Source organism: Leuciscus leuciscus (genome assembly GCF_965113295.1).
Source record: "Leuciscus leuciscus genome assembly, chromosome: 24".
NCBI lineage: Eukaryota > Metazoa > Chordata > Actinopteri > Cypriniformes > Leuciscidae > Leuciscus > Leuciscus leuciscus.
Window position 1 is genome coordinate 20,780,426 of NC_138723.1, and position 26,939 is coordinate 20,807,364.

Here is a 26,939-nt window from a genome sequence, read left to right on the forward strand (position 1 = left end):
TTCAATCGCAAGATGTCAGAGGTATGAAGGTGTAAATAGGAGGGTTGAAAACGCAGCACAAATGCTAAATGTAAAATGCGAAATAGCGAATTAGGAAATAGTGAAATAGGGCAAAAAAGGTCTATTGTCAATAGTGTAGTGATGCATGAAGCACGGCTCACACAGAAGTCATTCTTTTAAACCAAGTTGCTTTCTGTTGGGGGGGGGGGGGGGGGGGGGGACTATCATGTAGGCTACATACAGTACAATTATAATGAGAATGTTATAATTGTGTACTTAGGACATGGATTTTAAAGGGATACTCCACTTAAATGAAAATTCTGTCATCATTTACTCACCCTCATGTTGTTTCAAACCTGTATGCATTTCTTTCTTCTGCTGTCAAAAAGGAAGATATTTAGAAGAATGTCAGTAACCAGACAGTTTCTGGTCCCATTGACTTCCATAGTAGGAAAAAAATATATACTATGGAAGTCAATGAGACCAGAAACTGTCTGGTTACTGACATTCTTCTAAATATCTTCCTTTCTGTTCAGCAGAAGAAAGAAATGCATACAGGTTTGAAACAACATGAGGGTGAGTAAATGATGACAGAATTTTCATTTAAGTGGAGTATCCCTTTAATGGTGAGACTTTAGTTTTTTTTAAATCAGGCTCACAAAAAGATTATATAAAAATTGACCAATTTATCGGCCAATAAATCAGTTATAGGCTTTCAGATATAAAGAATTATGGGTTATCGGTCAAAATTTTCATATTGGTATATTTTTCCAAGTTTTAAAACATATTCCAAGTTTTTGTCAGCGAAATTCGCAAGACAACAGTAAATGTGACTGCACCTTAATGCATCCTGGACTGCAGCGTAGAACCTCCTTTTTTTTTTTTTTACACCTTGCCAGTTTTAGTATGTGTGCCTGGTTGGGAAGTGTTTCATCACGGGGTAAACAATAACAAAACTAATAAAAAAAAAGTGTTTAACCAGTGTTATTACCATGAATAAAAATTTAAATTAAAGCTAAATGAAACCAATGGCTATAAATTAATCGTAGTTTTTGATAATATACCATAAAACCTGCAACTATGCAACTAGATAGCTATAACACTAGACTGCGCTGAAAAATATAACATTTTAACAGTTTCCCACTTTTGCATTAAACATTAAAATCTAAAATGAATCTAAAACAAACAATGATATAGTAATGACTAATGAAAACAGAACTAAACCCAAAAGACAAAATGAAAATAAATGAAATGTAGATTAAATAAAATATTCTATATAAGAACTTGGTTCTCAAGTGGAAACTCTCAGTACCTCAACAAGTCCAAAAGTGTTGAATGAACAAGTGCAACCAAAGCCTCCTTATCAAACGTACAATCATGAGTGCACCAAAATATGCATATTAGCATTAGAAAGAAATTTAGATCCGGTCATCGAGCAGTGCTGATACTGCCAGCTTTCCTGGCTTTGCAGAGAACAGGGCACAATGCTAGACCTACACTTCAAATTCCCCAATAATCTTCAACCCACTCTGGGTTTAATTCCAAGCACAGCCCTTCCTGCTGAGCTCCTTGCCAAATAAGATATCTCACTAGCTTGGCAACTGAGTGCTAATTGTAATATTTCTTTCAACGTTCAGTTTATGCAGCGTCTCGAGAGAAGGTAATCTGTCCTCAGTGCTGCTGTGCTTCAGGAGCTTCAACTGAGGGTTGGTCACTTCAGTGCTTCTGCCATCTAGGGGAAGATGAACCACTTAGACACCACACAAATTCACACATATACATGCTAAATAGTTTTGAAAGCTTGGAAACACTTTCAAACACAGTTTGACCTCAATGGTATGGTGTCCAAATTTCCAAACCAACATTCTGAATGATCCATATGAAATATATTAAACAACAGCAGCACAAGAGTGTTTGTTGTGCTGCCAACAAGAACAACATTTAAAACATAATGACTATTAAAAGCCAAATTCACAACATTCCAGATGTTGTTATGACAGTTGAAGGAAGTCTCGGCGGAGGCGTAATGAATTAAATACTCTTGTTATTTAACATAAACAGAAAAGATGTTAAAAAATAAAAATAAAAGGATTGTTTTTTTTTTCTTCTTTACAGAATGTTTAACTTGTCTTCCTTGTGTTGAAGTCCAAACCAAAGGAAGTACACTAGCCAAGCCTAACTACCTAAAAAAAATATATAGCTTCAGTCTTGAAACATGCTCTATAATGCAACAAACACAGACAAAAAACTGCTTGAATATCTCTCTCTCTCTCACACACACACACAAGCTTATGCCATGATTACCTTGCTGACAACATCCAAATAAGTCACGTAAGGTTGCGATTTAAGAATAATTTCACAGCTGGCATGTATGTGGGTTGTCGGAATATCTAGTCGAAAGAAGCCTTTTATAATTACATTGGATTAGGGTCACGAGACACCAATAAGATGCATTCCTTAGAGGTCATTCACACAGACCATTCGTTTTTGACCATTGTGCTCACATCTTATTATATCTTTTGCAGCATAATAATTCTGCAGTCAAGATAAAAGAAGCTTTTAATCCTAAAACAATTATAAAAAAAAACAATTTGGGTTGTTTTAAGTCCAAGGGCAAATATACAGTAGGACAGAACACATGTTGGGCTAATTTTACCCAGCAATTTGGTTGTTTATTAAGCCCAGCATAATGGGCTGATTTTTTGGGGATATTTTGGGGATATTTAATTAAATTTTATCAATCAATAAATTCCTCTTGAAACAAACTTTGTTGTATTATTTTAATTTAATACTGTGAAGCTGCTTTGATACAATCTGTATTGTGAAAAGCGCTATACAAATAAACTTGACTTATTCATTCATTTTTACTGTAATACTAGCTTATTTTTTTACTTCATACATGAATTAGTGCTTACAGGTTAATCCTCTAAACTTTTGTAAACTACTCCACACAACCACTGGTTTGCATGATAACTTCATTTATTATCGATGATTATCATATTTTAAAGTATAGCATATTGTATACCGTTTTTAATATGTAGGCTATACAAAATTGCCTACATTTAAACTTTAGAAGTAGGGTTAGGAGTAAATCACGTGTATTCCACCAGTCTCTGTTGTCCCATTTACACTAATTTTACCAAAGAAATGCACCAATTCGATGTCGCTGAAAACTGAAGAGGATGCAAATACCCTGTGATAAATAACTGAACTGCTGGGTTGTCGCATTTGACCCAGGAGCTGGGTAACACGAAAACTACCCAAACACTGACAAAAATAACCACAAAAAAGGCTCAACCCAGTATGAGTTGAAAAAATAACCCAGGATATTTTAGTGTACTGTTTCATATTTGATATCCAAATGTCTAAGGCCTCTAAAGGATCAACATGATCAAAACTTTGCTGAAAAACCTGTAGTACACAATCTACTACATGCCTTCAGCTATCTGATTTTTAGCAAGTAAAAGGTAAAATGCAAGTAAAAATGTCCCCCTTCATGTTGTGTACACGTGTCTTTTAGCTGTGAAATCTTTACTGATTTTTATAAAGTAAATGTCAGAACAACTTATTAGTATTATTAGCAATACTTCAAGATGAACACTTACTGGACTGAAGCAACTGATTATCCATACATCAGTTTATAGAAAAGTCATGTTCAAATATGATACATCAGGCTTTTGAGGAAAATGTATTTGTAAAATCTCTTAATCGTCATTGTCTTCCTTTGCATTATATGTTTTGCACTTCACAATAAATAATACAGCACATTGATCATAAAACTAAGCATTTAAATATTGTGTTAAGACATATTATTAGAAAATATAAAGTGACAAATTATATTTATATGCATTTAATGTATATAGTCTGCTATACTGTTATAAAGATCTCATTGATTTACATTAAAAGCTATCAGAATTTCATCTTTCTTTTTGACCATGTAAATATCAGTAACTTTAACAAACTGCATAAACTCTAGGTGTTTTTCCACCTCGAGTAGGAGCTCCATATTCTCCTATTTCATACTATATAAGCCATAAAAGCCTGATTTATCAAATATGATACCAGACATAAAACACATATGCATTTTTTTCATTCAAATTTGTTTTGTTTTTTAAAGATTTTGTCTAAAGGTTCAATAAACTGTTCTTTTTTTTTAAATAGATTTTTTCTGAAGGATATTTAAAAAAGAACAACTTCTTTTTTTTAAATTGCATTTTATCTTCCATTCCACTGCCCTGCGTTAAAAAATGCAAAATGCGTTCTTTGTGAATGGCCTCTTAAGGTGTGTTCATATAGGATGCTTTCATACGTTCAAAAACTGCTCTCAAAACACGTTTATTTAATTGAAATGGCATCTTTAAAATGTGATATTCATTGTGCGACATGATAAAACATCAGTCAACATTAAAAAGAATTACATGCAAGAATGCACAGCCCTTCAATAGTACAAATTATATTCTACAAATATACAAATATTGCACAAAACTATCTGTTAAGTACACACACACACAAAAAACTAATCTTGCCTTAAATGTATTGTTGATGTTGGTGAATTTGCTTTGATGGCTACAGCGGCAGTGCTTTAAAGGGAATGGATTTAGAGACTTAACTTCCCTGAAAAGACAGATAACTTCTCTGCTGACAGTCTCACAGCACACTAAAACAGCACGCTAAAAAATTCTATAAATTCAACCCTTTTAAAAGCACCGTCACGAAATATTAAAGCAAAACCCCAGCAGCAAAGCAATAGTGCAAACGACAGAGAAAAACAAATAAAAATACATTATATGAAATAAAAAATATATTTATCACCAGGTTCCTAACTCATCTATCACAGACAAAAGTGCCCTGGCGAAACCCCACTGGCCACCTGACATTCTTCTCCCTTCCTCCCATGACACGAGGACTAAATAAAAACAACATCCAGTCAGCGCGCTGCTTCAAAGTAACTAAAACACCCCTCCTTTCTCTCTCCCTCCTGCCTGCTTGGATCGTTTTCAAACACACACAATTTAATAAAAGATAGACGTTTAATCTCCTCCATTCCAGAACAAGAGCGCCGCTGTGAAACCCGATCTCTGCTTAGTCTCAGCAGCCGGACACACTGAGCCACCGCGGCTACGGCTAACGAACGGAACGCATTAAAGACGAGAGGGACAGACGGGAAAAAGTTAGAGGCAGAGACCACGAGAAAAATAACAACAAAATAACAAACAGCACTTCGCTTGCTAGTTATTCGCAAATCATATTTGGTAGGAAAAGTCAAGCTCAATTTTCTAATATTTAGGGGTCGATGAAGCAGCCCAGTCCTATTCGGATTAGCAAGGGGCGTATCGAGAAAGATGCAGAGGGGAATATATACTGTACAGCAGGCCTAGCCGTTGGGATCGCGAGTTAAAGCTAAAAGAAAAAGAAATAACAAGTAGCGTGACTCAAGGGCAAAGCGTCATGCATTCTCCGGACAGTTTCTCTCCCAAACTGGAACACATGTGCGACACAGAGGCCCAAAAAATTAAATGGGTTATAGCTCATCTGTTACAGTATGCTACGTAGCCATGTTTGAGCTCAACCAACTCAAATGCTTCAAAATGTTGAGTTCACTGAGCTCATATGGATCGGCTTGACTTAAAAACCGCTTGAACACACCGAGATAAGCTCCATTAGTTTGCCCTACAGAGAAACACTGACAAGGTTAATGAAGATTTCTGGCAAAGGTGCAAAGCATTACATTCGTTCTGATTAAGGGGACGTGGAATGGAAATGGTGGGCGACAGGCAGTATGAAGAACAAGCTGCGGAGGGCATCTCGCAGTCAGACTACAAATGGAGGCAAATATCAAACATGACAGATATATAAGCTTTCCCCTCAGAGTTGGCTAAGCTTACATATCACTCCATACCACGCACAGCTACGTTTTTGTTCTAGCAACGTGCGTGCCGCTCGCGTGGGTCAGAGATGGACCGATTCGGTCGACCTCCTTGGTTCTTTCTGAAGTCTATTCTGTGTTATTCATCTCCGCCTTAAGTTGGGGCAACAGCTGGAGCGCAGGAGGCTTGGATTCCACTCCCAGAGCCATGCTAATCTTAGACTTAACCAGGGAAATCGATTAAATTCATGTTGTATAATTCTGAATCAAAGCTCAAACTTGAAATTGGATTTGAGCAATGGCTTATGAAACTCTTTTTGGATGACGCTAATGCAAGTGATTTACAAGGTACATCAGTCCTAGAACTTCAGCTGTGAAAATTTTGAGAGCAAAATCTCAACATAGAAGTTTAGTTCAGGGGTTATTTAAAGTACTGACTCACTGGACAACATTCATCCCTTCTGTTTCAGATACACACCCTGTGTAATCAGTCATTCAGCCATCTTGATTTTTACAGTGGAACCTGTTGAGAGATTCTTACCTGGGCGATGTTTTTGTTGAGCAAATAGACACCGTATTCAAACTGGAAACGCTCTCCTCTGGGATAAAGGGGGAACCTGCAAACAAGAGCACAGAGGCATCATGAGAAAGAGATTCAGCACTCACCTCTGAGCCATTACACATGGTTCCCATACTAAACACAAAGCAAAGAACATTTTTTATGAGGTCGTAATCAGTTCATAACTTTGCACAGGACAACCTCACACAAAACAAAAAAACAGCAGGTCATCTGAATAAACAGCTAACCAAAACTTTAAAGCCTGAAACTAATAACTGTATTTACAAACCAACATTCAGAGTCCAGATTCTTTTAGTGTTTAAGGGTATTTGTGTCCTGTGTAGTTAACTGAGCAATGATGATGCTTCAAACTCTTCACAAACTTCGCAAAGCAACGGCTGTTTCTGACGTAAGACATTTGTGCAGATGTTAAGAGACCGCCTGGAGCTCTGGAGGTCTGGTTCTGATACGCTTCTCAAATGCATGTCTGAAACACAATCTATTATCCCTTAAAATCATCATTCTGGCTTGTTTCTTTCGGTCAGTTCTCATTTAAACCACAAGCGTAATCATGATTCAGAAATGGCCGAACGGCACACAATATCAATGTCTACATCAGAGCAACGAATAATGAACTAACCAGTCAAGATGCACAACAGATGAACACGCTGGACTATTAATGCAATTCTGAAGGGTGCACATTGAAGCATTTACTGAGAATGTAAGACTTTAGAAAAAGGTTTTTTTATATAATAATAGTGCAATACAATAAGGTACATGTTTCAGAGATCACTGGATGCCTATGATGTGGACAACACTCATTTTTAGCTATTAATTTTATCCTCTTGTAGCAATACATCTATATATCTATATCTATATATATCTATATATATCTATATATATATATATATATATATATATATATATATTGATCATTAGTCAAAATATGAACAAGAGCTGAATTTGCACTTCTAAAAAAAAAATGAAGTGCTTGTAAGGCACCAAAAGAGTAGTAGTAAAGTTTGGTTTGGTTTAATATAATATAATATAATATAATATAATATAATATAATATAATATAATATAATATAATATAATATAATATAATATAATAAAACAAGAACTTCATTTGCATTGATTTGTTATAGTTTTAAAGTACACTTAGGTTTTAAGCTTTGGTTCAATATATATAAAATAAAATAAATAAAATAAATAAATAAATAAATAAATAAATAAATAAATAAATAAATAAATAAATAAATAAATAAATAAATAAATAAATAAATAAATAAATAAATAAATAAATAAATAAATAAATAAATAAATAAATAAATAAAATAAAATAAAATAAAATAAAATAAAATAAAATAAAATAAAATAAAATAGAAAAAAACAGAATATCTGAGGAATATTAAGATTATCAAATTGCGCTAGCAGTTAGCAGTTTAGCAGCAATGGACATGTTTCAAAAACAAGCAGACGTCCTGAAACAAGCAGACGTCCTGAAACAAGCAGACGTCCAGATTAATTCATTCTTTGATAAGACAAAACTGGTTGTGATGTATGTTTCTGATTCACACGCTCCTAATAATTTTCTTGGAATATACGGCCTAAAAAAAAACCCAGTTGGAAAGTCCCTCAAAAAAAAAAAAAAAAAACATAGGATGGGAAAGGCTCAACAAACAGACAGAAAGACAACTTGTGAATATTCTGCACCCTCCTCAAAGCTACTTCCACTAACACCTGACATAACTGCAGCCCCTGTAATGTCAGAGTACGACATTACTGCCCTGTTATTAAGAGCTTACTGGGAAGGAGAGAAAGAGAGAAAGAGAGACAGAACAAGAAGAGGACAGAAAAGCCTCCAGCTTAACCACCTGTGATCAACAAAAATATGACCACTTCAACCACAAAGCTCCCGTGACAGTGCTGTCAGGCTTATTAAAACACAGCGTGTGAGTTTTCAAGACTTCATACCTGAGGAATGCCTTTATAAGAGTCTCACGATTGTGAACGTGCGACGTAGAGTCATTCATATTTTATTTTCATAAAACTGCACAGTAGGAGAAGTCGTGGACTGTAACTGGCCTGGGGTCACAGACTTTAGCCTACGGGCGGCAGACACCTACAACCCAGAGGTGTGAGTGATCTTCCGGAAGTTCCTCTGTAATCCGTGAGGCCTTTTTGTCAGTCGCACCTGGAACTCGTGCTTTTAATCGCGGAAGAGTGGAGACAGACCCAGAAATCCCCACCCTGTACTTCCTGTCTTAACAATTCTGTCTCTCACAGACATACACACGCACTCACATACTTCCTGTCTGACCCGTAAGACCCAGGGGGGCATAATCTTGAAGCAGGTGCATACTTAAAACCCTCAACGGACTGAACATACACACACGCACATACTTCAACATGCCATTCATGTCACTTTGAGTGTAAAAGAGCAGAACAAGGTACAATGTTGCAACTTATTCCTCACCCAAACCTAGAGAACTGCCTCGCTACCTTCCAAGATACCAGTCATAGAACCCCATAAGTGGCGGATTTGCACTAGGAGGCAACAAAACAGCAATAAATGTAAAGCAGTTAGTTGTTCATAATTTAAAACTACCTTTAGCAATACCGTATTTTACGATACATTCAGAAATACCGATAAGTACCGCAAGTAAGACTACACTGGTTGCACTGAATCCCTCTTATGAGCCGATTCTTTTCAGTGAATCAGAAACATACATCACAACCAGTTTTGTCTTATCAAAGAACGAATTAATCTGATTGAGTCAAACACATTCAGTGCAACCAGTGTAGTCTTACTTGCGGTACTTATCGGTATTTCTGAATGTATCGTAAAATACGGTATTGCTAAAGGTAGTTTTAAATGATTAATTTACACTGAATGTGTTTGACTCAATCAGATTAATTCATTCTTTGATAAGACAAAACAGGTTGTGATGTTTCTGATTTACTGAAAAGAATCGGCTCATAAGAGGGATTCTTTCAGAAATCGGATTACACTGTGTTGTACTGTTTGGTTTCGGTTCACTAAATAGAACTGGATCATAAGAGTCATTTGTTGGACTTGGACATGTATTTGATTCACTAAAAATAATTGGTTTGTTAGAGTCATTCGTTCGGGAATCGGACTACACTGGTCACAACGTATATTTCTTGCAGTAGATTCCGTAGAAGTCTTGTGTCGCAACTAAATAAGAAGTGCAAGAAACTCTGTCAGGGTATTTCAGAATAGTATTCCGTCCGCATTGTGCAAGAACCACTTGGGAATCACTTGGTTCCCAATCATATCCTCAAAAGCCACATCTTACCACATTCCATAAAAAAACAACGACAGTAACTCAGCCAAAAATCACTCGCACACACACAAACATACGCAGGCGTGCACATACCGTCACCTAACAGTGATTAATGAGCGTTCTCCGGTGTGTGTGTGTGAGATCATACTGCTGTGACTCTGGTTCACAGAGCACCAGGAATTCCTCAAGGGAATGTCCAGTCAAATATATTATAACAGAGCAACAGGGGGCAGGAAGCGAGTATGTGTGTGTACTTACATGTGAAAAAGTGCGTTCGGGTTAACAAGAGAGAAAGAGAGAGAAATGGAGAGGAAATAAGAAGTGTTTTTATCGCTATTGGAAATGTGGAGGATTACAGTGAGAGCGGGAGAAATGTTCACTCTTATGTGGCAGGATACCTCACACTCCATCACAAATGCATGGATATAGCTGAATATCAGTTTTGGAAGTGACCCATATTGGTCGTCCACCAAAATAGTGCTGGTGCTTGGTTAAGGATATGTGAACCTCTCTCAGAACCGGGCAAAACATAGGCTTGAACCGAAAGATGATTTAACTGACCATGTTACTATATTACCTGCCCATCAAATAATCGTAGCACATTATCTTACTACTTTTGTTAAAATCTTAAAAGAAAAGTCAATTTAAAACATTTAAATAGTTACACACTCATATTTCTACAGTATATCTATATATTATAGCGTCATAGAAAATTTTACCAATAATTTTGCTTAAAATTGCATTCAAGTTGTGAAAACAGTTTAATCTCTTAATGTTGTTTTAAATATATATAAAACATTTTTTTAAATAATTGTATGTAATGTTAAGAAACTGCTTAAAATTGGGTGATTTGATCATTTAACATTTTAACGCATATTTAATACTTTGTTTTGTAATGTTTTGGGGTGCTGTGGAGCCAATTTGTCCCATCCAGAACCTTGCAATTCTGGTGAAAAACCTCTATTATCCTAATATAAATGTAGCAACTCTAATTTCATCATTGTCCCACCTCAAACAAACAGGGTCACCAGTAGCAGAGCTGTACTTTTCCAGTAAATGTTTGTGACGGGGCAAAACATATGCAACATATACAATCCTCCATGTTTCCAGATTTGCCTAAATTTCTTTCTAAAGTTTGATCTGGAATGATACTTTATTTAAAAAAAAGAGCTTAGATAATTGAACATGACAGTGACGCACATTCTCATTCGTTTTCCTTCTGACTGCTTCCATCTTTTCGTTCTTTCTCTCTCTCCCTGAGTTACGGAGAATGAGTGAGATGTTATCAATTAACTACACAAGAGCAGAAAAAGAGACGAGATGGGCACGTACGATTACAAAAAGGTTTTGTGTGCACCACCTCAGAATCATGACCTCATATTAGCACATAAGCTCTTTGTTCTGTATAACCGCTCTATGACAAAGTAATGGTGCTCAGCCAAGACTTGACCAATCTAAAGTAGACTCAACGGACTAACTCACCTCCCACTGATTTATCACCTATTCACAAAAATGATATCAACTTCATTCTAAAGTACAACTAGGCCTGTCGCGAAGTCAATAAATCAATTAATCGCACGATAAAAAAAATGAGCTCGATAATTTTTCCGGCCGCGATAATTCCATTTGCATGCTTGTTTGTATTCCTCGTGTCTCTCTCTCTCTCTCTCTCTCTACCAAAGAGACTGGATGACTACTCTCGGTTCCTTAGCGTATTCATGGGTTTCATCAGGTCCCTTTCCACAGGTGTATAAAATCAAGCACCTAGATTATGAATGCAGACTGCATTGTGCTTGATTAATACACCTGTGGAAAGGGACCTGATGAAAGCCATGAATAGGAGGAGTGAACCCTCTTGTCAGTTGCATGGTCTTTGTGTGGGGAGGCGGCGCCGCGGCGCTTGTCAGTCACATGGTCTTTGTATGGGAAAGCGCCGGCGGGACTGCTTGCGGCGACTGCCGGGAGAGAGAAAAGACGCTAGTTATGAGTTAAAAAAAAAAAAAAAGAAAAAGATGGAATTGGTTTCAAAGACAAACGCGACAGCGAGCCCGATCTCATGAAAATGCGTATCTATACCACGAATGTTATTTCTCGCGCCATTTAAATATTGATTTATACGCCAAAAATAGTTTTTGGGTGCATATGAAACGCACTTTATGGCGTGTAATACGCACGCACTCCTCACCCCTAATCCTAACCAAGTATTTTCAGTGCGTAGCATATACACGCAATAAAGTGCGTCTCCGTCTTCCCGACAGTAAGTTACACAATCACTCGGGCGTTTGTTTAGTCGACAAAGTAACAGGAGGACAGTGCAAAATAGTGTGATATGTCCTCTGTTGAGGCTTTTTTTATTTGTTTACAAAATGTCCTAACCGGCAGTTTTGCCTGTTATGGAATGTATCACTATTTATGTCTGAGCCTAATGTTTAATATTTTTGGAAGTGCAATTTTGTTTACATCCATTTTATTTACTGTTTTTGGTATTTATTCAAAGAATTTTTTTGTTAACAGACATTGCTTTTATTGTTTTTGGTTGTTTGTAAATTTTTTGTGGATATTTAAAATGTTTTCCGTTTTCAATGTTTAATATTCTTAAGAAATAAAAGTTTATAGATCTTTGAAAAGGTGTACCTGCATTATTATGCCATTATCATTATATTAGATGAAAATGGTCTCGAACGACAATATTATCGTTTATCGCAATAATTTCTTGGACAATTTATCGTCCAGTAAAATTTGTTATCGTGACAGGCCTAAGTACAACTAAATATCCTTTGTTGCAAAAATACAGTAAAAAAAAAACATAACCTTGAAATAAAAGGAGTAGAGACTGGTTATACTTATGAGAGGTTTTTCTTGGGTGTAGGGTACCATATCTACCATATTATTCTCTAAATGAACTTTAACCTTCTAGAAGCAGCCAGTGGCTTAAAAAAAGTGTTAACTGGTCCTGGAGTGATTTTCAGTCAATGTGTGAAGTCAGTTATCATCAAATCAAGTTCCCACAATTATTTTTGTGTCATGTTTTGCTTTAAAAGTGTGCTTGTGCTGTCTAGTGTGTCCAAATACTTTCAGGGTCACTGTAATTTACACTACAGTTTGTTTATTCCCGCTATGATCATCTTAAAATATGTCTGAAATGTTATTATTCAAACTAACATTACACAAGCACCAGATATAGAGATGTTTGACTCAGTAAATGGCATCTATGAGGAAGTTCAGATGCATAGCATAATAAATAGCAATAGCATACAGTAAAAAGTGTTCGCTTCCAGTTCTCCGGCCCCGTTTCTGGTCTTAATTAAACAGCTGTGGGGGAAAACGCACCTTGTTCTCTTACACCAGCTCATAAAGAAACTAAGTCGACAGAGCAAGTGACCCACAAATCCCTTTTAGACCTTTTCCAAGACACACGCATACTTTAAAAGAGAGCCCGAAAATATCAGAACGGTTACAGCGTGGGTTATCGGCTGTGCCTGGCCCATTAAAATAGCATTGTGTGGCAGGTGCTCAGTGTAATCGTTTCTATGATATTGGGAGTTACAGCTATGGTTGATTTATACGGCAAGTGCTGCCATTAGCTGTGACAGTTTGGAGGCAGGTGTTTGTTTAAAAGAAGCAGGCTTGATTTATGATTCCCCACATCTGAAACTGCATTAAAAACTCTGTAGTTATGGGGAATGTTCTATGTTTCCCATGTGAATTAAACAACAATGTGTGGAGAGGGAACGCTGAAAGGTATGTTGCATTTATGTGTGATCATAAAAGCAGGAGATAGAAGCAACAAGTGTGCGCACCGGAAAGAATGAAGGACTGTGAGAAAACGTGCATGCAAGCGTGTTAATACATAAATATGGGCTGTTCACAAATGGCGAGAGAGTATGCACCAGCACGAAACAGAGTTAGGATGACATGGTTATGTACATTTGGAGTATCAATTTATGATGTGTAAACAGGCAGGCGCAACATGTGCCGTGGCTTGCGGCGAGTATACATTAGCGCAGGTCATTCTGAGTAGCTGGGAAGATTTTCAACAGTTCTTGGACCCATGCACGATCTGCTCCGACCACCCACCAAACAGCAGGCTGCTGTAGAATTCCCTTAACTCTCATCGAAGCCAGTCGCACGCCAGACGGACGCAAAGAATAAAGCTTCGTAATGAAGATCGTAGCAAGTCTGGAAAACTGCAGCACGAGCACGGAAATTCAGTCAAATGCACCTGAATACCAATGAAAGTCCTGAAAAACAACCAAAAAAGTTTTAAACAAACAAAAAAGTTTTTTAAAGTTCAATAAAAAAAGAAAACAATTTCAGATCTATATTATAGATATTAATATTCTGCTCAACAAAAGCATTTATTTTCATGTTATAGCCGATGACTGATACATGCCCATTGTAAAAAAGTTTGTAGATTAATTAATTATAATTAATATATTCAAACAAATTAAATCAAATCTTTATTTTATTGATGTATATAAAATGATAAATTAGCCAATAACCAATTTCGTATCAATATTTTGTGCAACCCTAATAAGAACGTAACATGATGAAGATCGTATCTGCCAGACTAGATCAACAAGAACAAGATCATCTTTTCAACAAACAAGAATGTTGACAATTTTGAAAAGATAAACTGAACAATCAAAACATTTCCAAGCATCATAAACAGGTAGCCCAACAAATACTAATCAAAACATGGTTATATTTGACAATATATATAAATATTTGACAATTTGGACCTGAAGATATTAACAAGAACTGAATGATTTAAAGAACAATGGAAACATGGCACGATTCACACCTCAAGAACGTTTTGAAGATAGAGGGATGGAAACAAGGAGAAGACAGCCAGAGGCATGATGTATTCAGCTGCCGGGTACAGCCTGGGTCCAGTCTTCTGTCTTTATGATGAGAGCTTTTATCAACTTTCAGTCCCATCAAACTGATTCTGGCAGACCCGGACTTCGTCCCTGAGGGCCAAATAAAAGACTGACGAGTCTTTCCACTGTCTTTAAATGATATCAGCCCTTGAAGAAGTCATTATGTTATGAATCACACTGCTAAATCAAAAAAATTCAATGGTTTGATTGGAATGGTTAAAATTTTTGATGTGTCTCAAGAAATGCATTCAGACAAGGAGGAACTGAGCTGTGATCCTTTCAAAGATGGAAATAAAATACAACCAGCCAACCCCAAAAAGGAAGTACAGGCCATCTTAGCAGGCATCATCAAAGGATCCTTTAATAATTTTCCTTTCCTTTGAGCTCACTGTTTCTCATGGCCGCCCTCTCTGGTCTGGGAGCCCAAGCTGGCAACTCCTCAACTCATGGAGCGATGTGTCAATCCCTACTTCCATTTTTACGCTTGTCATAAAGTCCTTCTGAAAATGTGGACAGCGCCATCATACAGTTCCCCATAAAAGCCAATATGAGAGGGGGGCTTGGGTTTAATGGGCCAATCTCTGGACTCCATCACCCAGAGTACATCTGGATCGCATCTCCCGGCCTCTCCGAGCTCTGCGGCAATCAGCCGTGGCGCGATGGGCTAGAAGTGAAGAAATGTGGGTGCAACGTGTTGTTAGAGTCCATTGCATTTCAAGAATGCATCCGGGGGGCCGAAAGAAGCTTCCAAGATTGCAAAGAACGTTACGGTAAAACAATTGTGTGTATTTTTAGTGCTACATTAAGGAAAGAGGAGGGCCAAGGGATAGTAGATTAAATATGTGCAGGTCTTGTTTTTCTGGAGCAAAAACATTTATAAAAAACAACAACCTCCAAACCACATCATTTGGTCACAGATGAGGCATCCCAGGTGGAGAAAGGAAGGAAGGAACCGCAGGACTGCACTCCAAGATTGTCTCACTGGGAGACAATTGCTCTAATATGCAGAGAAAGAAAAGCGGAAAAAAGCAATGGTCTGGGAGGGTGGTAGCGTAATTGTCAGAGCTGCTAACCTTAAGTTCACGCATTCAACACCATGTTGAACTGACCTTGGATCCGGAAATTTATTGAGATCCCATTTCTGTCCGTCCAATTAGTGCATTTCAAGTCATTTTAGATAGGAATTTTGGCTAAATAAGAAAAAGTAGTGGGGAAAAAAGCTTTAACAAGAAGCAAAGAAGGTTGTATGTCGAAAATTATGGTTTTATGGCCGAATGGGGATTCGTCAGATTTCAATTACGAGACTGGTGGGTCAATATTACAGTGAATGTTCAGGTTTAATGGATGAGCCCTGTTCAATTTAAGAACCTGTAAAATCAAATAAACACGGAAATGACTCAGAATGTGACATTGGAATGTGGCCTGACACTGAGTTACACTATTACAGCTAATGAGGCATCCAGTGCTATATAACCATATACTGGTGAAAAAAAATGACAAGAAAATACTGGCTGTTCCAAAACCTAGTGAGCTGCCTCTCCGTCTACTGTCTACATAGGTAGCATCATAGCCAAAAGGGAACCTTAATGGAACCAACTCTGTTAACAATCACTCAAGCATGCCACGCAAATTCACATGATGTTACACTCGGTAATTACTTTGGCGTTAACACAGAGTTTATTGTTAAAGTCACCATAAAATCAAAATTGACAATTCTTGTTGTTTTTTTATCAAATATTGCAACTTTATTATAAATAATTTATTCATGCACATCATTATTATTTTTTTAAATGTATCTGCCCTCATAATCTTTGATGAAAAGAACTTTCCCTCACACTTGCAGTGATAATTATCTGTAAAGGATAAATGTGATGCTGCCATAAAATTAGTCAAAAATTAGGAAGCATTATTTCGTTGCTTACAATATGAACAACATTTGCGTTTGGAACACATGAGACACCCTAACATGTCTAGCTATTCGGCTCACTAGGGTTTGAAACAGAGCCATTATCATTTCAAAAAGTAACAGTATAGAAAAACAAGATCTCCAAATGCTTCACAGTTATGACACTGGGAATTTGGCCTGACAATTCTAGATCTCAATTTATGTACACAGTAGGCTGGAAATTCAAGCATGTTGATATCAACTGTAAAGCTCTGAAGATAACATTATCATTTCAGTAAGTGAACGCACAGAAACACAAGTCAAAATCTCAATAACATCTCTCCAACATCTCATTTATAATGGGTCGGTTAAGCCTAGTCATACAGAAACAGGTCAACAGTGACTGCTTATGGAAAATGACACAATAATTCTTAATTTGAGTCCAGCTAACCAACTCCATGATTCATAATGTCAAGTTCATCTGCTTAAGGAAGATTTTTGGCTCTTTGATTGTGCTTCAGTGACAAATGACTAGTGATTATCACCAAAATACTCACACTTCACTCATTTTTATTCACAATTACTATCCTGACAGCTTTATCATCAGATGGGTAAATCTTGGCCTGGGGTGGCCACATCATTTAAATCTGTATATACACACGCTGGGTGATCGGATGAAGCCCTAAACAATGTGAGGGAGGTGAGGTCAGAGGTTGTTCCAGCTTATGGGCCACCTCACTGACACCTAGGAGGCGGCTGAATGAAGCTGAAGTAAGAGGATGTACAGATTGTGGGAACAGTAATGGTACCATTATGCACAATAGCAAGAAATGTGATCTGGTAACCAAAAGGTTATAGGTTTGACCCTGACAAGAAGAAATCTATGATTGTGCAGGATTTAAAATTGAACTGCGAATGCCTTTTACATTTCAAATTAACTCCTGAATTTGAATAGCAGTAGCAAACAAGATAAAGAATTGCAATGTAAGGAAGAATAATGATAATGATTATTTATATATATATATATATATATATATATATATATATATATATATATATATATATACACACACACACACACACACTCCCTAAAAGGATTATTAGGAACACCATACTAATACTGTGTTTGACCCCCTTTCGCCTTCAGAACTGCCTTAATTCTACGTGGCATTGATTCAACAAGGTGCTGAAAGCATTCTTTAGAAATGTTGGCCCATATTGATAGGATAGCATCTTGCAGTTGATGGAGATTTGTGGGATGCACATCCAGGGCACGAAGCTCCCGTTCCACCACATCCCAAAGATGCTCTACTGGGTTGAGATCTGGTGACTGTGGGGGCCATTTTAGTATAGTGAACTCATTGTCATGTTCAAGAAACCAATTTGAAATGATTCTTCTGATCCACAGGGCCGAAAAGTTCCAGTATTGTTTCATCGCTCCACAGAAGAGAATCCCAAAACTTCTGTGTCATATTTATATGATTTTGAGCAAATTGGAGCCACTTTTGGGTCAGTAGTGGTGTACGTCTTGGAGTTCTGGCATGCGTTTAGTATGTGCCTTAAGGCCCTTTCACACCGGACACGTAACGAAAAAACGTAGCGTAGAAAAAAACCATTCACATCAGCTCGACGTGAATTTGCGACGTCTGTGACGTTCAGAGCTTCAACATTCCAAAACTTTCGCACCAACAGCTGAGAAAACATGGACAGTGGACACTTCATCATCATCATCATCCAGTGAAGACGGGTGCACCAAATCTTAAAGAACAGAGAGTCTGAAGGGGAGTATGCTAATGTCCACTTTTAGTTTCCTTTTCCTCTCTCCGTTTTCTCACATAGGTGTCCCTGAGGTTTTTCCACAGTTTTTTTTCATCTTCAACTAAACACAGTGCGTTTTGTCAATACACATTACATGTAACACACGAAGTAACAAATTAAAATCATTCGACTAGAAACTGTAGATAATATATAGTATACTAAAAGCAGCCCTAAATAGTCTCACTACATCTTGTTACATTTTCAAAGTAAACACGGTCTCTGTCTCTATCTTTGACGATAATAGTGTTAGCTTTCTATCCCAAAATGTAGTTTAGCCTGCTAGCCTACACAGCACAGGACTATACAACGACTAAAACCATCACACAAAAAACTCACAGTCGTGATGAGTTGGTTGGCAATGCTACGCCACACATTGTCTTTCAAATCGTTGTCCTTGTAGTATGTGATTGGCTGAAGCCTTTTCTGTCAACGCAAAAGTAAAAAATAAATCGACATCGAAGCGAAAAACAAAAGTCGTTTTTTTGCCACAGCACATTCGCGTTCGGTGTGGAAGCACTCATTACACAAACAGCTGATAAAAAAATAAAACCATTGCGCGAATTATTTGTGCGTCAAAATCGCGTCCAGTGTGAAAGGACCTTTACTGTGCAAGCTGAAACCTCAGTACCTATTGTCACCAAGTCTTGTTGTAGATCTTTTGCAGTCACTCAAGGGGTTTTCTGAACCTGCCCTCTCAGAAATCAGTTTGCAGCCATTGATGGCTACCTTTTTCTGCCCCGTCTAGGTAGTGTAACCACTGTTCCTTTAACTTTGAACTTGTAAACTATGCTTCCAACGGTGTCTCTAGGAACATTTAGTGCCTTTGCTATATTTTTGTATACTGTTCCTTGTTTGTGAAAGGCGATTATATCTTCTCTTAACTTTTTGGACCATTCTTTTAACATATTTCTAAAATGCAGTCAAACGTGACACTCAACTAACCAAGCCAGTTCATATATTTCATGCGTTCTAGCTTAAGCACACCTGGTGCAACTAATAAAAACCCTTGATCAGTTGCATCAGGTGTGCTTGAGACAACACCTGTTTTGCAGAATTTACCTGTTGTGAGGTATTCTATTCAGGAGGTTGAATAATTTTGAGACTGCAGACGTCATTAAAAGTTGCATTTTCAGTTGGATTTGGAAAAACAACTTTGTTGAGTTGAGCTATTTCAATTAATTTTGTTTGATTTGTTCATTGAACAAAGCTGAAAGTCTGTAAATTTTGCAAATAAACCTGATTTGCAATAGCCTGGTTAAAACCAGACCATTTCTCAGTAGTAACTGAGTTATGGTCTGGCAAAGCTTCATTAATAACTCATTTCCAAAGGGGCGTCACCAACGGACGTCGCTTAAATGCCTCTGGGCGCAACTGGATAGACCTAAAACCAATCAGAGCGATCGTCATCATGTAAAGCCATATGCTGCGTCTCAATTCACCCAAGTCACACTCTGCCATAAAAGTATGTACTCTTTTTGTAAAGAAAAGGTATTTTTCTTTTGAATGTGTAGCAAAAAAGTAGGCACAGTAGTTTTGGGACATACTACTTCGTCATCTTTATCGGACGGATCTGTCGCGTGCATCCTGTCACTTAAACTGTCCTGTCAATCATCTTGTCACAGTTAAAATCCTCTATTAAATCTAATTTAATTTCCTACCGTTTCGGAGAGAAATGTAGTAGCACGTTCATCTGCCAGTGGGTCTTTCATGGAGACTGGCCTCATGTGTTTGCAATTTGAATATAATAATGCATTCAAAAGTTGGTGCGCTTCACCAACGGACGTCGCTCAAATGCCTCTGGGCGCAATTGGATAGACCTAAAACCAATCAGACCGATCGTCATCGTGTAAAGGCCGCCTCAACGTTTCTGATTGGTGCCTCGATTGGGACGGATTAGAAATCGGCTTGAATGGGCTCTTTGCCAGACTACTTGCAGAGCAAATCTAAATTTGCCGGAAGTTTGTCTGGGTTTTGCCAGGCTAGATTTGCAATGGGGGGGGGGCGGTGGTTGGATGGATGGATGGATGGATGGATGGATGGATGGATGGATGGATCACATTCTTTGAATTTATTTTCATTATTTCGTCTTTCTAACATAACATTTCAAATTCAACTTCCTGTGATGTGATCAATACCTTTCAAACACACATTCATGAATTGAAAGGGAGCCAAATCTTCAATTCTGAATTTTGCCTACCCCTGTGTTGAGTGAAAACCTGTAATAAGTGTACTTGAAGTTGCTTTGGATAAAAGTATCTGTTAAATGACTACTTGCGTCTTAGAGCTAAAAAATGACAGCTTGATTCGCACTGTTTGGCTGTAGAGCACAGGTTACAAAGAAATCCGGTGCTTCTTCCCAAACTGGAGGAGATTAACGAGCTGCCTAGACTGCAGCTCAGAGAATGCACACTATACAAACCCAAGACCCTTCTACGACAGAGAAATAGACATATGAATGCCAGACCCAACAGGCCATGAGAGAGATAAAGAAGATGATTTAAAAAACATTTGTCAAGCGTAAGGCTGACACAATGTTAAACAATGACACTTTGGGGCTGATTACAGCTCATATTGCTGTAAGTTATGGTGTGTGGAGGTCACGGGGTCAAGGTAGGAGTGTGGATAATAGGATCTGGTGCAGGCCCGGCTCGTGCGGAGTTAATTACGAGGGCCACATAGGTCCCTCTGTTCTCCTTCTCCTTGTAACTCATACCTAAATGAGCTTTGGAGTCCGACTTCTGAAGGGTTAGACCTTCATCTTCTCAACGGCACCTGATTCATCTGCAAACACACATACATGGGGCAGTTTAAACAGCTGAGCGGCTTCACCCCCTGCTCAGCTGCTGCTAATGGCCGTGTGCTGGCCTGCCCTCACACAAACAAGCGTACATTCACAAACACACATTCTAAGGGTCAGGAAAAGTGTGTCCTGATTGTTGTTTGACTTTCATAACAGTGCTGTCTCCAGGGAGTCGCTGTGACTGGCAGAAAGGGGAGGTGGGCGGACGAATGTACTGTCTGTGAACTTTGTTAAAGCTTCTACTTCACTGGCGCTCCGCAGAAAGACGGACTATATTGTGTTACATTCATGTGGCTGAAAATCACAGAACATCTAGAGATCTTTACATCAATGTTGAACGCAACAAATCGGAAAGCTTTGTGGGGGACGTGTGCGCTAGACATAACTGAAAATGGGAAATGTGCAAGGCCTAATCTGAGCCAGCCGCAGCTAAAGGGATGTGGTCATTTCTACTGCTGGAGGACTTGACAGATAAATCAGATGCTATTTTGGGCTCTTTTAAATATTTGGTCTATGTAGCAGAGTCAAGGTTCTGGCTAACTAAAATTAGTGACACTATTAGTTTAAAGGGATAGTTCACCCAGAAATGAAAATTCAGCAATCATTTAAATCACCCTCATGTCGTTCCAAACCTGAATGTCTTTCTTAACTCCATCAAACACAGGAAATATTTTTAGGGAAACGTCATACAGGTTTTCAACAACGTTAGGTTACATAAAAACCTCATGACCGAATGCTTGTTTTGGGGGTCAGCTATTCTTTTAACTACATTTTTAATAGCCTAAAAGTTGAGCTGCTTTCAAAACTAAAGCAAGCTTTTAGTTGCATTTATTATCAAATGATGTGTAGTTTAAGCTAACACTCTAAATTAGATGTTTAGAAAATCTATTTCTAAACAGATTTTATGTAAGATTTGTTTAATGTTTGTGAAAAAAGGCTGCATTTAAAAAAATGTAGTAAACAGTAATGTTGTGAAATATTATTAGTTTAAAGTAATTATTTTCTAATAATACATGTAAAAATGTAATTTATTCCTATGATGGCAAAGCTGTAATTTCAGAATCATTACTCCAGTCTTCAGTGTCACATGATCCTTCAGAAAAATCATTCTAATATGCTGATTAAAAACAGTTGTGCTGCTTTAATGTTTTTTTGTGGAAACTGTGATGCATTTCTAACAGGAATATTTGATGAACAAAGTTCAAAAGAACGTCAATTATTTAAAATAGAAATCTTTTGTAACATTATAAATGTCTTTACACTCACATTTTATTATCATTTAATGCATCCTTGCTGAATAAAAGTTTCTTTAAATCTTACTAACACCAAACTTTGAAAAGGTACTGTATTATTAATATTATTACTATTATTATTATTAGATAGATAGCTTTGGTGGTACATTGCGTCGCACTGTTTATGTCATTGTGTTTCATCACCTGTTTTTCAAAAGTGTCCCAATCGGACCGCAAGGTTCCTGTAGCACAAACAATACAGCATGGCGCTAGAAATGACATCATCATGGGTAAGTTTCCAGAGAGTGCATAAACTTTTTTTTTTTTTATAAGTAACACTGGATAAAAATGTCTGCCAAATGCCATCGTAGCAAATCAAAATTAAAAATGAAAGTTGAAAAAAATCAATCAAGTCATGCAATTATTGAGTCATTTCCGAGTACTTCAGCGTGAGTAGAAGAGGGGAAGAGGAGAAGAGCTGGCACAATCCAGGATTATTCTTTCTGCCCCCCTCTCTCTCACCTCTTCATCATCTTCCTCCTCATTTATAAGCTGTTGAAATCAGCCATTAATCCTACATCAAAAGCAGAGAAAGGCATCTCGACCCGTCACTCAAAAGGGGGCCCATCTGATTATAACAATCCAATTTTATTGCGAGTTTCATTAAGGGGCTTTTCGCCATGTGCGGAATGCAGGAATGCGATACCTCTCTGGGCATGTGCACCACAGACATGTAATCAGCACACACCAGCAGCCTCGCTTCTTGGATCGCTCATGCTTAGTTACGGCACCAAAACACAGAAAAACAATAATTTCAACAGGGTAGCCGGCGCCGTAATTGCAGTGCCCACACATTCTGGCATTCAAATGCCAGGGTCTTCGGACCCCAAAGGCCAAGCCTGAAGAGTATGTACCCGTCTCCATGGCAAACACAGCATAGCATGCACACAAAAAGTCAAATTACAAATTACAAGTATCTTAAGACACGGTAGGGACACATCACACCCTGAGGATGCAATTTAACATGAAACTATGAAGATTAGGGGGACAAGACTCCATTCATGGTGGTGGCTTCAAAAGTTGCGTAAAAATCTCATTAGATGATGAAATTTTACTCTAGCCGCTAGAGTTATAAACATGGACTTAAGATGGATATCAAAAGTACAAATGTTTACCAACAGACTTGGAGGAATAGAATGAACCTTACAAGCATTAACACAGTCATATTGCTATCTCCAAATAACATCAATGCACCTATGACTCATGGGTTAATGAAAATGTCATCATGATGTAGTCATTTACAGGAAGAAGAAAAAAGTCAAAGCCATGGCCTAGTGGTAGGTACCAACACGTAAGTTGTGGTGCTCATTCAGACAACACAAGTTTGAGTCTGGTTTGCAACAATTCTAGGACGCATCACACTGATAGATGACTTTGAATTCTTGGCACTTCATTTTTCATGTTGGTAAGTATTATATGAGAAAATGTTTGAATAAAACATTGAAAAGATTAAATGGCAGAAGTTACGGTTATTATTTATTAGAAAAATAATCAATGGATTAATTGACTAATCGAAAAAAAGTAATCAATATGTTAATCGATTATCAAAATAATCGTTAGTTGCAGCCCTTAATAATTCCCTATCGCTTCCTGCCCTCTTTTTACAATCAATAAATGTGACAAAAAGGCACTTCTTTTTAAAAGTAAAACGGTACAAACAAATACTATAAAAAAAATACTGAAGAATCTTTAAAAAGCTATAAATCTCTTTCAGTTCCCATAAGTGGAGAACTTTTGCCACTTAGACAAAATGTGTCAATTAGTAAGATATGCAAATATATTATACAAAAACTTAAGCAAGCAAGAGACCCTATTTCGAGGATGCTATTTATCTCCCATGCTGCAACAGACAGTAAATCTACAGGGAACGAGGATGAGAGAAAAAGATGAAAGAAAATAGACTTAAAGAGGAATGGATGAAAGGGAGGCAAGGGGCTCAGGGCTGGCACATGAAAGCCAGAATCCTGTGGCGTTTAAGTAGCGTTTAATTCAAGATAGGCCTTAAACCACCCCAGAACACACATATTGAACCAGACAGGTGTACAAATTACATACAGCCATAAACCGCAGGTGCAAAAAGATGCATAAATATCCTTCTGTGTTAAGGGAAGAAAATCTTTAGAGTGTAATGCATACGATAAATCAATTGTTTTGTTTTTTTTAAGCTTTTCTGCTTAAAACTGTTAATAAAAAGTAGGGGAAAAAAGATTTACAGACTTGTGAAAAACATAGTCCAAATAATCAGTGAGCAATACAACACAAAGAATCACAAAAAACATTCTTACTCTCGCTCCTTCTCTGTGAGTTTGTCGGTGATGGTGTCTTTGATGGTGGAACGGGAACCCTTGTGGATGACTGGATACCTGAGCGGAATCTGCAGGAAGCACGACATCATCAGCACCAGGTGTGCCGTGTAACCCAGAGCCACTGCAATACTCCCATCATCCTTTGCTGCAGTGGAAAACACAGAAAAAACATTGGTAAATTTGCTAGAAAAATTGTTCAAATAAAAGAAAAATTAAGTGCAAATAAAACTCGAAGACAGTCATATTCAACCAGAATCAAAAAGGAATGAAATACCTGTTTTAGAACCATTACGATTTTTCTGCATTGCAACATTTCCCACCCATATCCCTCTGCATTACAAATGTATTTTTATTATAGAGCTTTTATACTAAAATATGCAAAACAAAATATTAATTCACTACAACAAACAATTACAATTCTAAATATTTAAAAATATATATATATTGTAATAACATCGGGGCCTAATAATAGTATCTAATAATTAATATAAAACATTTTAGACATTTTTTAAGAGAGCATTAAATAAATGTCACTATGCCAAAAATATTAGTATTTTATTATTAGTACTTTATTTTATTTACTTTATTTTATACAGTGCTACAACCTTCATTTCAGTTGAGGTCAAAAGTTGTACATTCTGGTTTAAAGGATGAGTCACAACAATTGAAGTTAATTCACTCCAATCCGAAGTTGTAAATCAGAGGCCATTTGTTAAGTTGATGGAAGCTGATGAAGGCCATTCATTTTGTCTCCTTAGGGCCCTTGAGTAATAGGGAGCCGCATAATAACCTAATACCATGCAAAAGTTCAGTTCACCTCAGCGATGCCCTTTCCTGATGGGGTCAAAGGCATCACCAGAGGCTAAAAGCTACTCTGAAAACAAGGATCGGCTTAATGTTAGTGTTCTGTCTTTAAATGTGTATAATCACACTCCAACGTGTGCATTTCCTAAATAATTATATGCAATCTAAATCACTCTGATGGCCCCATTTCAGTCTGTACAGCAACCTTTTGGGGCATTTCTAGCAAATTCAAATAAAAAGCCCAAATGCCAAGCAAAAAATATTTAGTTGCTAAGCAACTGAAAGGACAACAGGTCAACTAGTAATTACGTGTTAAGAAAAAAATGCATAAAGCTTTTTTTCCTAACACACACACTCCTGCTTTAGCATAAACATGCATCCAAACTACATTTCCCAGAACACCCCTTAAACTACACATGCTCCATTGTACTCACTACATTTCAGCTTACAGAAAGTTTCCAGGCTAGAACAGCCACACATTTGCAGATCAAAACAATGCGCTGTGGACACAGACCATATCACTTATGGAAAGCTGTGTGAGACTTATTTTGTATAAGAAATAAGTTGTATATGCATACGAGTTGTCATTTTGTGCTTTCAAAAGGCATGAATGAGAAAACTGACAAGCAAAAGCCACATACGTGAAGGACTGTATATGCATGTATGTGAATATGCGTTTTGTTGCGTGCGCGGTTCAACCTGGCTTCCATTAACCTCTGTTCTTTTGAAGTCATGCCTCCCTTGCCTGAAAAAAGCCAAACCTGATTCTCTGCGACACATACAGTGCTGCCTAAAGGACACATGGGAAATGAGATGAATAACTCTCCCCACAGCCAGCACAACAAAGGACATCACTTGTACCCATCACACACAATTCATTCTCCTTATTAAAAACCCCAAATGCCTAACTATAGGGAACTGAGAGATGAATGCCCTAATAAAATCCTTTTCTCTCATATAATGCGAGAAGTCAGAAGGTCCGACCACGGTTCTTGCTGTGTGAATAACTGACTAGAGTGAGCTCACTCTTAACCACAAGTTGAAGGGTTCCATGGACACAGGGCTTCATTGATCAGAACAGAGGAGGATGATTGATTGATGGCCTGGAGCCTGTGATCCACAGCCAGACTGAAGAAACGCAGAAATCCAGAGAATTACAGCCAGTGAAGCAGAACTGACTGGGGATTCAAAAGCTCCTCACCAGATGAGTCTAGATTGGCTGTATCTGATTCTGAACTGATTTAATTCAGAGAGTGACAGTGGACCAGAGTTGACAATGCAAAGAAATCTGACAAATATTTCTGACTTTTTTAATGCATGATATACTGTAACACAATTTAATGACATCAAATGAGACATTTAAACCCCCAAAATTCATGGGAAGTTTCTCGAAATTCACTCAAAAGCGACTGAAAT

At 37.5% G+C, this 26,939-nt stretch overlaps 1 protein-coding gene and 1 long non-coding RNA gene across 2 annotated transcripts in view; both read right to left on the reverse strand.

The window, feature by feature from the left end:
• The window catches only part of uvrag (UV radiation resistance associated gene), a 114,371-nt gene that overhangs the window by 41,825 nt on the left and 45,607 nt on the right, over positions 1-26,939 (reverse strand). The window contains exons 12-13 of the mRNA XM_082158260.1: positions 24,699-24,864; positions 6,408-6,483 (exon numbers count right to left, since the gene is read on the reverse strand). Of these exons, the coding sequence (XP_082014386.1) occupies positions 6,408-6,483; positions 24,699-24,864 (242 nt within the window). The remainder of the gene's footprint in view (positions 1-6,407; positions 6,484-24,698; positions 24,865-26,939) is intronic.
• On the reverse strand, positions 2,483-5,620 carry LOC309489497. The gene is made up of 2 exons (XR_014202427.1): positions 2,846-5,620; positions 2,483-2,694 (listed from the first exon to the last, which is right to left on the reverse strand). It is a non-coding gene; the product is annotated as an uncharacterized lncRNA (long non-coding RNA).